The 14,136-nt window shown below is 37.3% G+C and overlaps 1 protein-coding gene across 4 annotated transcripts in view; it reads right to left on the bottom strand.

The window, feature by feature from the left end:
* The window catches only part of CDK14 (cyclin dependent kinase 14), a 600,313-nt gene that overhangs the window by 414,835 nt on the left and 171,342 nt on the right, over positions 1-14,136 (bottom strand). For all 4 annotated transcript variants that reach the window (XR_006211062.1, XM_042966088.1, XM_042966101.1 and 1 more), the window contains exon 5: positions 3,442-3,521. Coding sequence is in view for 3 of the 4 variants with exons in the window: in XM_042966088.1 (XP_042822022.1) it covers positions 3,442-3,521 (80 nt within the window). In the remaining variant the exon portion in view is untranslated. The remainder of the gene's footprint in view (positions 1-3,441; positions 3,522-14,136) is intronic.

The following is a 14,136-nucleotide window of genomic DNA, read 5'->3' as shown; positions in this document are numbered from 1 at the left end:
TATATGCTTTAGGTTTTGTGAACTATACACTGTTACAAACCACTTGACTCTAAGAAAGTAGATGGAGACAGTACATAAATGGGAATGCTGTGTTCAAATAAAACTTTATTTACAAAAACTGGCAGTGGGCCTCAGACTGCACTATGCCTATCTCTGTATTAGCGTGCCTATATATTGTAGAATGCCCAGCTCCTAATGCCAGGTGCACTATCCAATTACTGTGATGACAAAAACAGCCCCTATGGGACAACAACCACTCCAACCCCCCAAATGAGAACTCTTGGCCTAACTACTTCTATTCACTGCATTTGGCAAAGGCATTGAGCATTCTGGTGTCAGTTCCCTTTCTATACCTGTCTGGATTGCAACTTCTAAATCTACTCTTCACTGTTTATCTCTCTTATGCCTAGTTCAAGACCCATCTGACACCTTACCTCACTTGACTAATGGAGGAATTTCTTTAGGACTTAAAATCTTTCAAAAATGATTTGGCATTGATATCCCACAACATATTATTTCTCTACTTATATATTATCTATATGCTCTGCCTCCCAACTGGAAGGCAGATGCCTTGAGGGCAGAGACTATGTTTAACACTCAGTCATATTTGTAGACTCTAGTTTAATGATTTTCCTCAAGTCACACAATAAACGCAAAGATTACCATGCTAGATGTTGAGGATACAGCAGTGAGCAATCAGACAGGGTCCCTGATTTTACGAATATTATATACTAGCAGAAAGGAGTGAAAATAATTAATTTCATATTCCATAAGAACTATAAAGAAAATAAATACATGCTGGCATGGTGAGTAAAGAAGGGGAAGATGAAGGTCAACTGCCATTTTAGACAGGATGGTCAAAGGAAATTTCTCTGAAAAGAGGACATTACATAAGACACATGACATATGAGAAGAGCCAGGGAAGAGCATTCCAACCACAGGGAACAGCATGTTCCCTGACATAAGAAATCTTGTGGCAAGCTTGAGGGAAAAAATGGGTCATACAGTGTTTAAAACTGAGGTTTTTAAATAAGGAGTGACAACATTAATAGGATTTCAGTTTTTGAAAAGATTATACTGGTTACAGGGTAGAGAAGAGATAGTAGGAAGGTAAGAGGGTAAGTGTAGAGCACAATTAAGAAGCTACTGCAGAGGTCCAAACTAGAACTGATGATACTCAGGACTGGGAGTAGCAGTAAAAAAGAGAAAGTAGGGGTGCCTAGGTGGCTCAGGTGGTTAAGCGTCTGACTCTTGATCTTGGCTCAGGTCATGATCTCATGGTTCATGAGTTCAAGTACTGGATCAGGCTCCTTGCTGACAGCATGGAACCTGCTTGGGATTCTGTCTTTCCCTTTCTTTGTCCCTCCCCTAGTCTTTCTCTCTCAAAATAAATAAACAAACTTAAAAAAAAGAATAAGTAGACAGATTTGAGGTATCTTTTAAAGAAGTAACTTAGAGGACTCATTCTTGGACTAGATCTGTGGAGGAGGCTCACTGGGTGGTACCATTAATAATATGGAGAGAAAAATGGCTTGAGTTATGGTGGAGGTCCAAAAGTTCCATTTGGATGTGTTAACTTTGGGATGACTGTTATCCAATGATTGATTTCTAAAGGTTGAACCAGCTTTGCATTCCTGGAATAGACTTACGTGGTAGTGATATATTATCCTTCTCATATATTACTGGGTTCAAGCATAAATGTCAGGTAGGCAGATGGAAACAGAGACAGAGACAGGGTCATAGCTAAAGAGAGGCATGTATAAGACATTAGCTTATAGTTGCTATTTAAACTCATGAAGCAAATAAAACCATATGGAGAAAGAATGTTGATTAGAGAAAAGAAGGCCACTTTCCTGTTCTAAAACACCCTAATATTTGGAGAAGGAGCTAGCACAAGCGAAAGAGAGAAAGCTCCCTATCTGGAAAATCTGGTTTCACAGAAGAGAATGTATTAATCATGTAGAATCTGCTAAAATGTTGGGTAAAATCAGAGAAATGTCTGTTTGATTTTGCAACAGAAGGTCATTAATGAGCTTTACAAGAACATTTTCAGTTAAGTAGGAATGATGGAAACCAAATGCAAGTGGTATGAAAAGCAGAATGAGAGGTAAGAGAGTGAAAAAAGAGAAAGGAGGCCTCTCAAAAATAAACATAAATCATAAGGAGAGTTGTGAGAAACAAATCAGACCAGTGACAGACTACATTTAATTCATCACTACCTTAATAATACTATTGTGGTAAATTTATTTTATTTAAAATAAAAATTATTTACAATAAATTTAAAAATTTATTTATTGCAGTAAGTCACTCATAGTTATCTTGTGGACCAGGTACAGTTCCTTCAATGCAAAAAATAAAACGAAGTCTTCTGTTGAGATAATTTGTACTTTTCAAAATGTAATGGAGGTGTAGTATAATGCTAAGTGAAATAAGTCAGAGAAAGACAAATACCATATGATTTCACTTATATTTGGAATTTAAGAAAAAAATGAACAAAGAGAAACAAAACAACCCAAAAAACAGACTCTTAACTATACAGAACAAACTGATGGCTACCAGAGAGGAGATCAGTGGGGGATGGGTGAAATAGGTGAAGGAAGAGGATTAAGAATATGCTTATCATGAGGAGCACTGAGTAATGCATAGAATTGTTGAATCACTATATAATACATCTGAAACTAATATAAAACAATGTTAAGTACGCTGGAATTAAATTTTTTTTAAAGCATAGTGGGGGTAAAGCTGTTAATACCAAAAGTTCTGAAACTGAACTGAAAAGTTCCCACTAATAAAAATATATTTTATTCTCTTGAGAGTAGAGAAACTATGTACAAATGGAGCAAAATATAAAGCAATTTTATTTCATAAAAATTAAAAATATATATGCAACAAATTATATAATAAATGGAATTTTTAGAAAAATGACAGAATGAAAGAAAATATTACAAGATATATGATGCTAATATGTAAAGAGTATCTATAAATCAATAAGAAAAACCAATAGAAAATATAATAAAGGACAGGAACAAAGAAATCAAGAGAGAAAAAATACAAATGACTAATAAGATAGCATGAACCCATCATTTGTAAGCACCTTTCATAAAAGCCATGAGTATAAAGTAATGCTAGATTAATCAATGTGTAGTTTAGAAACCCTGCAAACAAAACCAGGCATATAAAATTCCTCAGTTATAGTCTCACCATCAATACACAGCAGGAGGTTTTTTCCCCTCATCTGAGTATATGGGAGGATTGTCTTATTTTATTGAACATGACTTGATACGATTGCAGGAGGTACTGATTTTTAAATTTCAGTTTATACATTCCAATGTATATCTAACCATATAATTTACAAACTCAGCATATCCAGAAGCGAGTAATATTTAAACAGCCATAAGCATCGAGCAAACACAAAAGCAAAGATAAAGAGAAAATGCCTACCTTCCCTGATAGCTGTAAAAGGTGTACCTTCTTCTTCTTGCAGCCTGATCACCTTCAGGGCTACCAACTTCCCATTTACTCTGGCAGAAACAAAAGAAAAGATGAGAAGCGAATCCGTGAAAATATGTTCCCGTTATGGCTCTAATTTCCTTACAATTTATATTTTATGCATTTTTGCACTGAAAATGTCAATGACTCAATTATTCCACCACAACAAGGTTAATTTCAGTAAGGCTGGGAATTTTATATCATCATCATAAATATTCACATTTTAAATATTCACATTTAAAATATTCACTTGCCTCGTCCAAGATTTAACCGGTTTTCTGTAATTCACTTTATGTTTCCTCCAGAATGAAACTAGTGCTTATCAAAATCATCACACTTGATCAATTATTCTCAGATTAATTAGAAATCAAGGAGTCAAAATAACTCTCTCCCGTAGTCTTTCCAATTGCTCCTTTGTTTCCTAGGCTGAAATGTCTTCATCTTCAGTCTTAAACTGAGGTCATTCAATCCCAAGGTCTGAAACTCCACACTCAGCCTTCTCTCCTCATTTCCCTCTTCCCTTTTCCCTGTTCTTTCTCTCTCTCCATATTACCCATTCCTCCCTTTCTCATTTTTTACTAGAGCCTCCTAAAATTATATTTGGTCTGATTGTGTCTTGTGATACATACAGTATATCATCAAAATAAAAGTTATGAATATTTTACTATTATAAGATTACACAAGACTTATTCAAAGCAGATGGTTCTTCCAGACGCATTCTAAATATGTAGCGACTCTAATTAAAAGTAAGAGTGCGCTAGGCAGATAACTTTTTTATCTAGTAAATTCTGTTAACAAAACCATGACTATCTATACTGGTCTTCTAGTTGAATGCTCTACTTTCTACTTTATTAGACCTAGCAGCATACGTGGTTAATAAGAATAGGGAAAACAAACACACATTTAAAGTGTAAAAGATCCAAGAAGGCATTTGATGAAAGGTAAATCTCCCTGCTACATACTCCTTCAGTCATCCAGCTCCCAGCATCTGAGGTCACCAGTTACCGTTGTTCATTTATACACACAGACACACAGACACACACACACACACACGGCAGAATGCCATACAGAATATAGTGTACATTGTTTTTAATAAATTTGGGGACTTCCTTATAAATTCATAGAGAAAATCTTCTCCCGCTTTTGAAAGACCACAGAGTACTCCTTTGTATAAATATAGTACACTTTATTTATCCCAGTCTTCCACAGATGGTCATTTAGCATATTCCCAATTTTTGCTACTAAAACAATGACGGCAATAAATATTCTTGGACATGTAATTTCACCCATGTAAAAATATATCTGTAAGATAAATTCCTAAAAGTGGAACTGCAAGATCAAAATGTAGGTGCATATCTAAATTCTAATTCTGATGAATATTGGGAAATTATCCTATGTGGAGGCTCTATCAACTGACACTTCCAATGGCAAATGATAGGCACGCCTGTTACCCCTTCACTTGTACTATGCTACCAACCACTGACTCTGTCAATCTGATAGATAAAAATGGTTTCTCATTGCAATTTAAACTGCAACAAAAAGTCTTCAGAGCCTATGAAACCAGCAAACAAGAACTCATGTGGTCCAGAGAATCCAGTGCCTAAGTCTAAAATAAGGAATGTGAATGTCTCCTTTTTAAGAACTGTATCCAATTGGTCTTTTTTTGCTAAAAAAAAAAAAAAAAAAAAAAAAAAAAACTGCTACAGACACAACTTGAAAAGTCCAAGGAATCATCACAGCCCAGCCACCTTAGCGGCATTCCTTGTCGCACTGATTATTGGAATACATTATTGGCTACAGTCATGGGATAAGGAGATCTGATTATAAAGTTCCACAGTGTGCCATCTTCTCAAGGTTAAGAGTTGTGTTTATTTTCTCTCGTCTTTCATCTAGGATGACAGGCCAACTGCTTTTCTGGCTCTGCATCTCTTCTCTCTTTGTACATTACCTTCATTTCTCCAATCCCGACTGGGCTCCAGGTACCCAGGTGCAGGCCAAAAATTGCTACGCACATGGAGTTCAACTGGAGACTGGACCTTGAGCTCTCACTTTGTCCTTTATGACTAAGGGCGGGGGGTGGGGGGTGCTTTGGCGGGGCTGGAGGCTGGGATGCAGTCAGTGCTGACATCTGCACAGATTTTTCTCAGCCCAGTTGAGCTCATCACTGGCTCCCCAGGGGAGGCAGTAACTGATTCTGGGAACTGCTTGGAACTTTCCCCTCATTTACAGATATTTTCCCCTCACCCATAAAAAAACACACACAACCTTCTTCCCACAAAGCTTTTCTATTTCCCCTGAGATCGTTAACTTATATGCACCATGAACTGAATTCTAGAATACAGGGAATTCATGTTTTTAAAGGTTATATACTTAAAACACTCTCAGATCATGAAACAATAATTCATTTCCCTATAATACACTGAAAGGAGATAAACCTTCAACTGAACCAATACTTATTCTTTAAACGCAACTAGAGACAGAACACCTTTAAATAATTTCATAGACTAATGTGCATTATTTTTGTGGTGAAAAAGATTTTGAACCTATTACTATAATAACTGCATAAAAATACAAGATCCAGGTTGATGGAATTCAGATTCTAAAGCATAATTCTCTATGAATTGAAAATCCATGCATTAATTTCTTATGATAATCATAACAGTTAAAAACACTGAGTTTTATGTATTACATCACATAACACTAAAAATTTCCTGAAATTTTATAGTAGACTATTAACTCCAGGCATGAAGTAACATTTTTCTGTTTCATTAACTGTTATGTGTCCAGTGTCTAAAACTGCTTGGTACAGAGTACACTCTCAAAAACTTTTATTGAATGAATGAATATTACTAATGTCAATATACTGATAATTCCTTTCTTATACCTGAAAGGTAACTCAAGAATAAAGTATAATAATTATTGTTTTCAAAAGTTTCAGAAATCCCAAAATTCAATAAAGTTTTCAGTATCTTCTTTCATGTCTGGTTTAAGTATTTATTTTCTTTTTTTCAAATTAAATGTGTAGTCTCTTTGATTTTGATGCATGTGGATATGATAAGTTTTCATTTCCCCAAAGTTTTAGTTTATAGAGTGCTTTGGTAGTTAATCCCTTTGCACCCAACAGCCGTGTTTCAAAACCCCACTACCCTTAAATAATCTGAGCCTGGACTACTCACCAAGTATCTCCCTTTTCTTCAGCTGCTTTAGTGGTCTCCCATTAGGAATCACATTGATTATCAAATTGCTCTTTAACCTTAGCGTCACTGTGACTTCTCTGTTCTTAATTAGTTTTTCTCTACCTGTCTGGACATTCACCAACTACTGAATCCCTCAGTTCTAAAGCCTAGTAAAAACATTAAGTCACTGGCTCCACCTTTGGGGGAAAAAAATAACATTACTAACTTTCTAATGTTTAACTTTGATGCATTTTTTTAACCTTTAGCATATAGACTAAAATACTTGAAATTCCAAGTTACTAACTCTAACAAAACGTCATTTTTTAAAGATATCAAAAGAAGATACTTGTTATTCTATGAAAATAACATCGAATAATAATGTAGAAAAGAACACGTTTGTATCTAGTAACTACCTTGTGTAGTTTAAACTATTTTATTAAAGATTCAAAACATATTCTTCAAACATTGATTTCAGTTCTATAGAATAATTACAACTCTAAATGAATCAAAAAATTAAGGCTGTTTACAGGAAAACACTGAAGATTCCTCTTTAATAAGTCTCATTAATTAAATCAAAAGCTAATGAATAGAAGGCAATCAAGGCTTGATTGGCAGTGGAGGCAATAATTCAGGTGAATAACATGGTAAAAAAAATACCTTAAATTGTGTTACTAATACTACATTCTATTGGAGATACTACCAGGTTTCATCTAGTTATCCTGAGCTATTTAAGGAGCTACTTTACTTTCAGAGATTCCTTACAATTCTCTAATATTTCCAACAACTGCTTGGCCTCGTTGTGAGGCTGACTTCAGGCCCAAGGATGAGTGACTCACTGCTTTAGTCTGCCTGTCACATGGGAAGAACCGTCGAGTGCAGGATGAGGAAAAGCCAGGGAAATTCCCAAGCACAGAGCCATCCACACACAGAGACAGAGAATACTGGGTGTCCTGACAGAGCCATGTTGAAGTGGATCCAGCTTTCAAACTGTATCTAACCACAAATCCAAATCTCTATGGACTTCGGAAACTGTCCACAGTTCTGTATGCCCTAAGGTTGTAAAAAACAAAATTCTCTTGTGAGAATAAAACAAGACCTAAGAATTTTGAAGAAGGAGCACAGCCTATTCATTTCTTCGTGCATTTGTTCATTTGTTCATTTAACATTGGTGAAACCTATACAGGAAAATGCCCCACTTAGGGTAAAATTTCCAGGTTGAAATGATGATGCACAAAAAGAACTACCTTACAAGCGAAAATTCTCGAAGGGAAGCCCTAAGGTTTTCTATTCCATTAGTTACCTCATATTCATAGGATAATTTAGTATAGTAAAACAAAATTACAAGTATTATCTAGGTCATCTTTTTTTTTTCAATATATGAAGTTTATTGTCAAATTGGTTTCCATACAACACCCAGTGCTCATCCCAAAAGGTGCCCTCCTCAATACCCATCATCCACCCTCCCCTCCCTCCCACCCCCCATCAACCCTCAGTTTGTTCTCAGTTTTTAACAGTCTCTTATGCTTTGGCTCTCTCCCACTCTAACCTCTTTTTTTTTTTTCCTTCCCCTCCCCCATGGATTTCTGTTAAGTTTCTCAGGATCCACATGAGAGTGAAAACATGTGGTATCTGTCTTTCTCTGTATGGCTTATTTCACTTAGCATCACACTCTCCAGTTCCATCCATGTTGCTACAAAGGGCCATATTTCATTCTTTCTCATTGCCACGTAGTACTCCATTGTGGATATAAACCACAATTTTTTTATCCATTCATCTGCTGATGGACATTTAGGCTCTTTCCATAGTTTGGCTATTGTTGAGAGTGCTGCTACAAACATTGGGGTACAAGTGCCCCTATGCATCAGTACTCCTGTATCCCTTGGGTAAATTCCTAGCAGTGCTATTGCTGGGTCATAGGGTAGGTCTATTTTTAATTTTTTGAGGAACCTCCACACTGTTTTCCAGAGTGGCTGTACCAGTTTGCATTCCCACCAACAGTGCAAGAGGGTTCCCGTTTCTCCACATCCTCTCCAGCATCTATAGTCTCCTGATTTGTTCATTTTGGCCACTCTGACTGGCGTGAGGTGATATCTGAGTGTGGTTTTGATTTGTATTTCCCTGATGAGGAGCGACGCAGGGCTGGTTCAACATTCGCAAATCAATCAATGTGATACATCACGTTAATAAAAGAAAAGATAAGAACCATATGATCCTGTCAATCGATGCAGAAAAGGCCTTTGACAAAATTCAGCATCCTTTCTTAATAAAAACCCTCGAGAAAGTTGGGATAGAAGGAACATACTTAAAGATCATAAAAGCCATTTATGAAAAGCCCACAGCTAACATCATCCTCAATGGGGAAAAACTGAGAGCTTTTTCCCTGAGATCAGGATCATGACAGGGATGTCCACTCTCACCGCTGTTGTTTAACATAGGTCATCTTTGAAAAGAGTGTCCATGTGCTAGCACCTTAAGAAATTATGTCTAGATGATACAAAGGAAATTAAGGCAATATACCTAAAAGAAATTTAATGTACTCTGGAAAATTTAATATATTCTGCCTCTCTTCTATTACGACTTTGTCTCAAGAGAAACTGCGAGGAAATAATACCAAGTACAGACAGATACAATGTTTGCTTCCTTACTGTATTCATCTAGAAGCAACAGAAGGCAATGTGGATACTACTCAGGAAGTGACAGTGGCAAGCTAGAGTGTATCAAGGACAATATATTGGGCTGAATTTATAAATTTTCAGCAAAGTCATTAAAAACATTTTAAAGATACTATTAATAGGGCTTCTTTTATTAATTCCCTCTTAAGACACTGATTAAAGTGCTGACTATATTGTACTACATTTATACTTCAAAAATTTACAATTTAACTAAATACTTCTCTTGCTATCTCCACCTAAATTCAATTTTTATTCAGGGGCAAATGAGAAATCATCTCAATAGTATTAAATCTTTACAATTCTGCAATATCCTAAAAGTGCTATTTACTATGTTTTGTTATGGAAAAATAAATTAGAATTTCAAGGTAAGTTGCCAGAAATTACACTTCATCCTAATCTTCATAAAAATAATAGACAGAGAAGAGGAAGACTAATGCTATTTCTATTAAATTAATTTCTTTTTCTTGGGGCGCCTGGGTGGCTCAGTCAGTTGAGCTACTGACTTTGGCTCAGGTCATGATCTCATGGTTTGTGAGTTTGAGCCCGACGTTGGCTCTGTGCTGACAGCTCAGAGCCTGGAGCCTGCTTCTGATTCTGTGTCTCCCATTCTCTCTCTGCCCCTGCCCCACTCATGCTCTGTCTCTCTCTGTCTCAGAAATAAACATTAAAATTTTTTAATAAATAAATAAATAAAATTAATTTCTTTTTCTAATAAAATTCAAAGATGAAAAAGAGTATAGTATAATGGCTATTTATTAGAATGAGACCAACGATGCAAAACGTCTGAGGACTTAATGCAATAAGAAAAGGGTCTGTTCAAGCAATAATTATAACCTTTTATAAAAGAATGATTGCTACTAAAGCATAATTCATCATTAGCAATGTTTCATCAAATATAAGAACTCATGATACTTTGAATCAAATTTAGAGTGACATATATTGTTCACGGGAGAAAACAGAATAATTACATTTCAACAATTTTAAGCCAGCCAACTCTGCACCTTTCCAAAAATAAAATCTGTCAACAAAGGATTTGAGAGTCATTACCTTGCAAGCAGAAGTGACCTGAATGATCATTCAGGCTCCCAAGCAAAAAGATCTTCCCTGATCTGACTGTCTCTCCTTGTCCTCACTCCCTAGAACAAAGCAGCTCCTCAAAAGACTTGATGGAACACACCTCCCCTAAAACACCCCAAATTTTTTAGTTCTTACGTTCAGCCAAAATTTGCTTCCTGTAACTTTCTCTCTCTGATTCAAGTTCTGAATCCTCAAAAACTAAACTAAATGTTCTTCCATAAAATTAATTAATTGATGTAATTAATTAAAACTTAAATAAGTTTTAATATCCTGCCCCTAACTCAACAATGATTCTGTGCTTAGGATAAAGGATGAACAACACAGACATGATCCCTGCACTTAGGTCTTACCAAGGAGACAGACATTAAGTGTCAAAGAGAAGGAGGAAGGTCTCACCCATCGAAGATGGAACAATTTAATCAACTATTATCTGTGACTGAATGTTATGAAATATGTTTAAATAAGTAAGTTAATAATGAGACAAAAAAAAATAACCATAGGAGTCTTATTTGGAGGGCACTACACAACCATATCATAGTTTCAAAACTGTTGAAGAAAAGATATCAAGCATTTGCCTTCCCTTTTCATATACGGTGTCCTTCAATCTAATCAGGTAGTTGATATGTGGAAGTTTCTGTTTATAGATGCACTGCATATAACAAATGAAGAATGATAGAATTTAACACAATTCTTTTTTTTAAGTTTATTTATTTATTTTGAGAGAGCAGGGGGGAGAAGCAGAGAGGGAGAGAGAGAAACCCAAGCAGGCTTCACACTGTCAGTGCAGAGCCTGATGCAGGGCTTGAACCCATGAACTGTGAGATCATGACCTGAACCAAAATCAAGAATCAGACACTTTTAACCGACTGAGCCACCCAGGATCCCCTTAAATAACACCATTCTTAACCATACTTACTTAATGGACTATTAATGGTTGCTAAAAACATAAAAAGAGGCTACCAGATATCATACACCTCCTGATGGAAACACTCATTCCTGCCATGGAACAGATCCCCCCTGAATGTGACCGAATCTCAATCTAACCTACTTATTTTAAGGAGATAATGTAACAAGTTAAATGATACCATTGGGACACAACAGAAAAATTTAGAATATAGGATAAAGGGAAAAGAATAAAGCAAAAATGAACCTGTCTCTTCAACAAATAAATCCAAAGGGTAAAAACAATAAGAGAGGAACCAAAAGACTAAAAGAGATGGAACGACTGTACAAAAGCTCAGAGGCAGAGAACAGGGAGTGTTAAACAAAAACATAAGAAGGAAAGAGTGACAGGAGCTGGTTAAGGAGGCACTTGGAAAGAGGAATAGAAGCGCAAGATTATGGAGGTCCTTAAGAGCCACAGAAAAGATTGATTTAAAAAACAGAAACAAAAAAGAGAGGTGCCTCAGTGGTTCAGTTGGTTAAGCGTCTTACTCAATTTCTGCTCAGGTAATGATCTTGTGGTTTGTGAGATCAAGCCCCGCATCAGGCTCTGTGCTGACAGTACAGAGCCTGCTTGGGATTCTCTCTCTCTCTCTCTCTCTCTCTCTCTCTCTCTCTCTTTCTCTCTGCCCCTCACTTGCTCTCACTCTAAATAAATAAATAAATAAATAAATAAATAAATAAATAAATAAATAAACATAAAAGAAAAGAAAATAAAACAAACAAAACACCCCAAAACACTGGGGGAATCTAAAGAAAGGAAATGTTATAATTAAATTATAAGTGAATGAACAAACACAAACAAAGTATCTGCAGCTCACTCACTATGGTGTAGAGAATGGCCTGAAGGAACACAACAGTGGGAGCAAGGGAGGGAGGTCAGGAGCTGTTGCAGTGGTCTCAGGGAAAGATGGTGGCCGCAAAAAACCAGTGTATTGATAAGAGGAATTAGAAAAGGAAAATGATACTCTGAAGAGAGAAATAACAACCTGTGAGGATAAATGGCATTGGGCATAGGGAATGGTGCAAAGGATGATTCCAAATGTTCTGACTTCAGTGTCTGGGGTGGACACAGGTACCATTTAGAATTGACGGAAACGAAAGAAGAGGAGATTGTAAACAGAGTACCAAGGCGTCTGGGAGCGCCCCCAGTGGAGACACATAGTAAGTACTGGTATTTGTGGATCTGGATCTCAGCACACAAGTCGAGACTAGACATAAATATTTGTGAATCATTTGGAGGACTTCAAGGGAAGTAATAACCTCAAGAGACAGCCAGTTTTCTGTTGAAGCAGAAGTTAAGGAAACTTCAGAAAGAGGTAAAGGATATGTTTGTTGATCAGAGGATGATGCTCTAGATCTAGAAGACAGAGGAGGATCCCGAAGGACAGGGGAAAGGGACAGTGTAAAAGATATACTGAGAAATAAAGGGGGTAAGGTCAGAGAGATAGCAGATGATCAGGGAGTTTATACCTTGGGTAGTGCCCATGGTGAGCAGTGATGCAAGCAGAGGAGACTCCATCCTGACAGTCCCTAGGAAGCAGGTGGAATGGGGGCTGCTGCTTTGGCTGCCCCTCGGCACAGCTGCCCCTCAGCCTTAGGCAAAGCATGGAGAGGGCCTGGGCCAGCCTCTGCAGCTGTGTGGAAATTAAGGCGCAAGTTCTCAATGCTGGCTACATTCTAGAATCAACTGGGCAGCTTTAAAACATATCCATGCCTGGCCCCACCCCTGATTTATTTGGGGGTGGGGTGGGGTCCTGGCATCTGTATTTTTAAAAACACCCTTGGGTGTTGAGAAACACTCTGTTAAACCTTCAAGTTCCTACATCAACTTCTCATTGCCTCTCTTCCTTTGTCTGTTCTCAAACACACTGAAGTCTCTTTTTTCACTATAAGCATTAAAAAATACTCAGCTATTTGAAATAGTTGAATAGCCCTCACAGTCTTGGTTGCAATCTTGTGAGAGGTCTCTGCTGATTAGCCCCTTTTGAAATGTGATTGCCAGGACGTACACGCTACGAGATGTGGTCTGGTAAGTGTTGAGTGGACTGGGGTAGGACCCTGCCCCGTTCCATAAACTGAACGTACTTGTGCTACTTTGGCCTAAGCATGTTTTAAACTACGGGAGCCACAAAAATCTGTAAACTCTTATTCTTGCCAACAACTAAAACCTCTGAGTTTTCATGCACCCTACAATCACACCATTTCTAACTTGCCCTATGCCTCATAATTCACTTTTTAAACATGATTTCATGAGCTTGATTTATCCCTAATAAAATTCCAACTTGTCAGCAGCAACCAACTGCTCATGCCTCTCATGTATGTTCTAAATTCCAATCCTGATTTTGATGGGCCCTAGCTGTCCAGCCTTCTCTGTGTCCTAATCTGAGGTAGGAATGAAAACACTGAACAGGATGAGGCCCAAAGCAGTGCCCTTGGACACCACACTCTTGACCCTCACCCCATCCACCTTTCTGGGGACCCAGCTTCATTAATTGTCTTCTCTTTCTTCCTCTTTCTTTCTCTCTCTCCTCCCTCTTCTTTTCACTTCCAGTCTCTCCAATGCATCTAGTCCTTCCTTTCCGTCTGTCCCAGACCACTGCACTGACCAACTACTTCTAACACTGGACTGTGCTAAAAAAATGTGCATCTGGCACACAATTAGGGCTCAGTAGTGAACAAATGAGTCAACCTCTTATCATGGAAAAGAGGTACTAGAAACCCTACTACTGTTAGGTATCCTTAACCAGCCTGTTTTAAATCCACCACCAGCAATAGCA

The sequence above is a fragment of the Panthera tigris genome, chromosome A2, assembly GCF_018350195.1.
Source record: "Panthera tigris isolate Pti1 chromosome A2, P.tigris_Pti1_mat1.1, whole genome shotgun sequence".
In the NCBI taxonomy this organism is placed as follows: domain Eukaryota; kingdom Metazoa; phylum Chordata; class Mammalia; order Carnivora; family Felidae; genus Panthera; species Panthera tigris.
The sequence above is the reverse complement of the archived record's forward strand: the minus strand, read 5'-3'. Positions and strand labels throughout refer to the sequence as shown.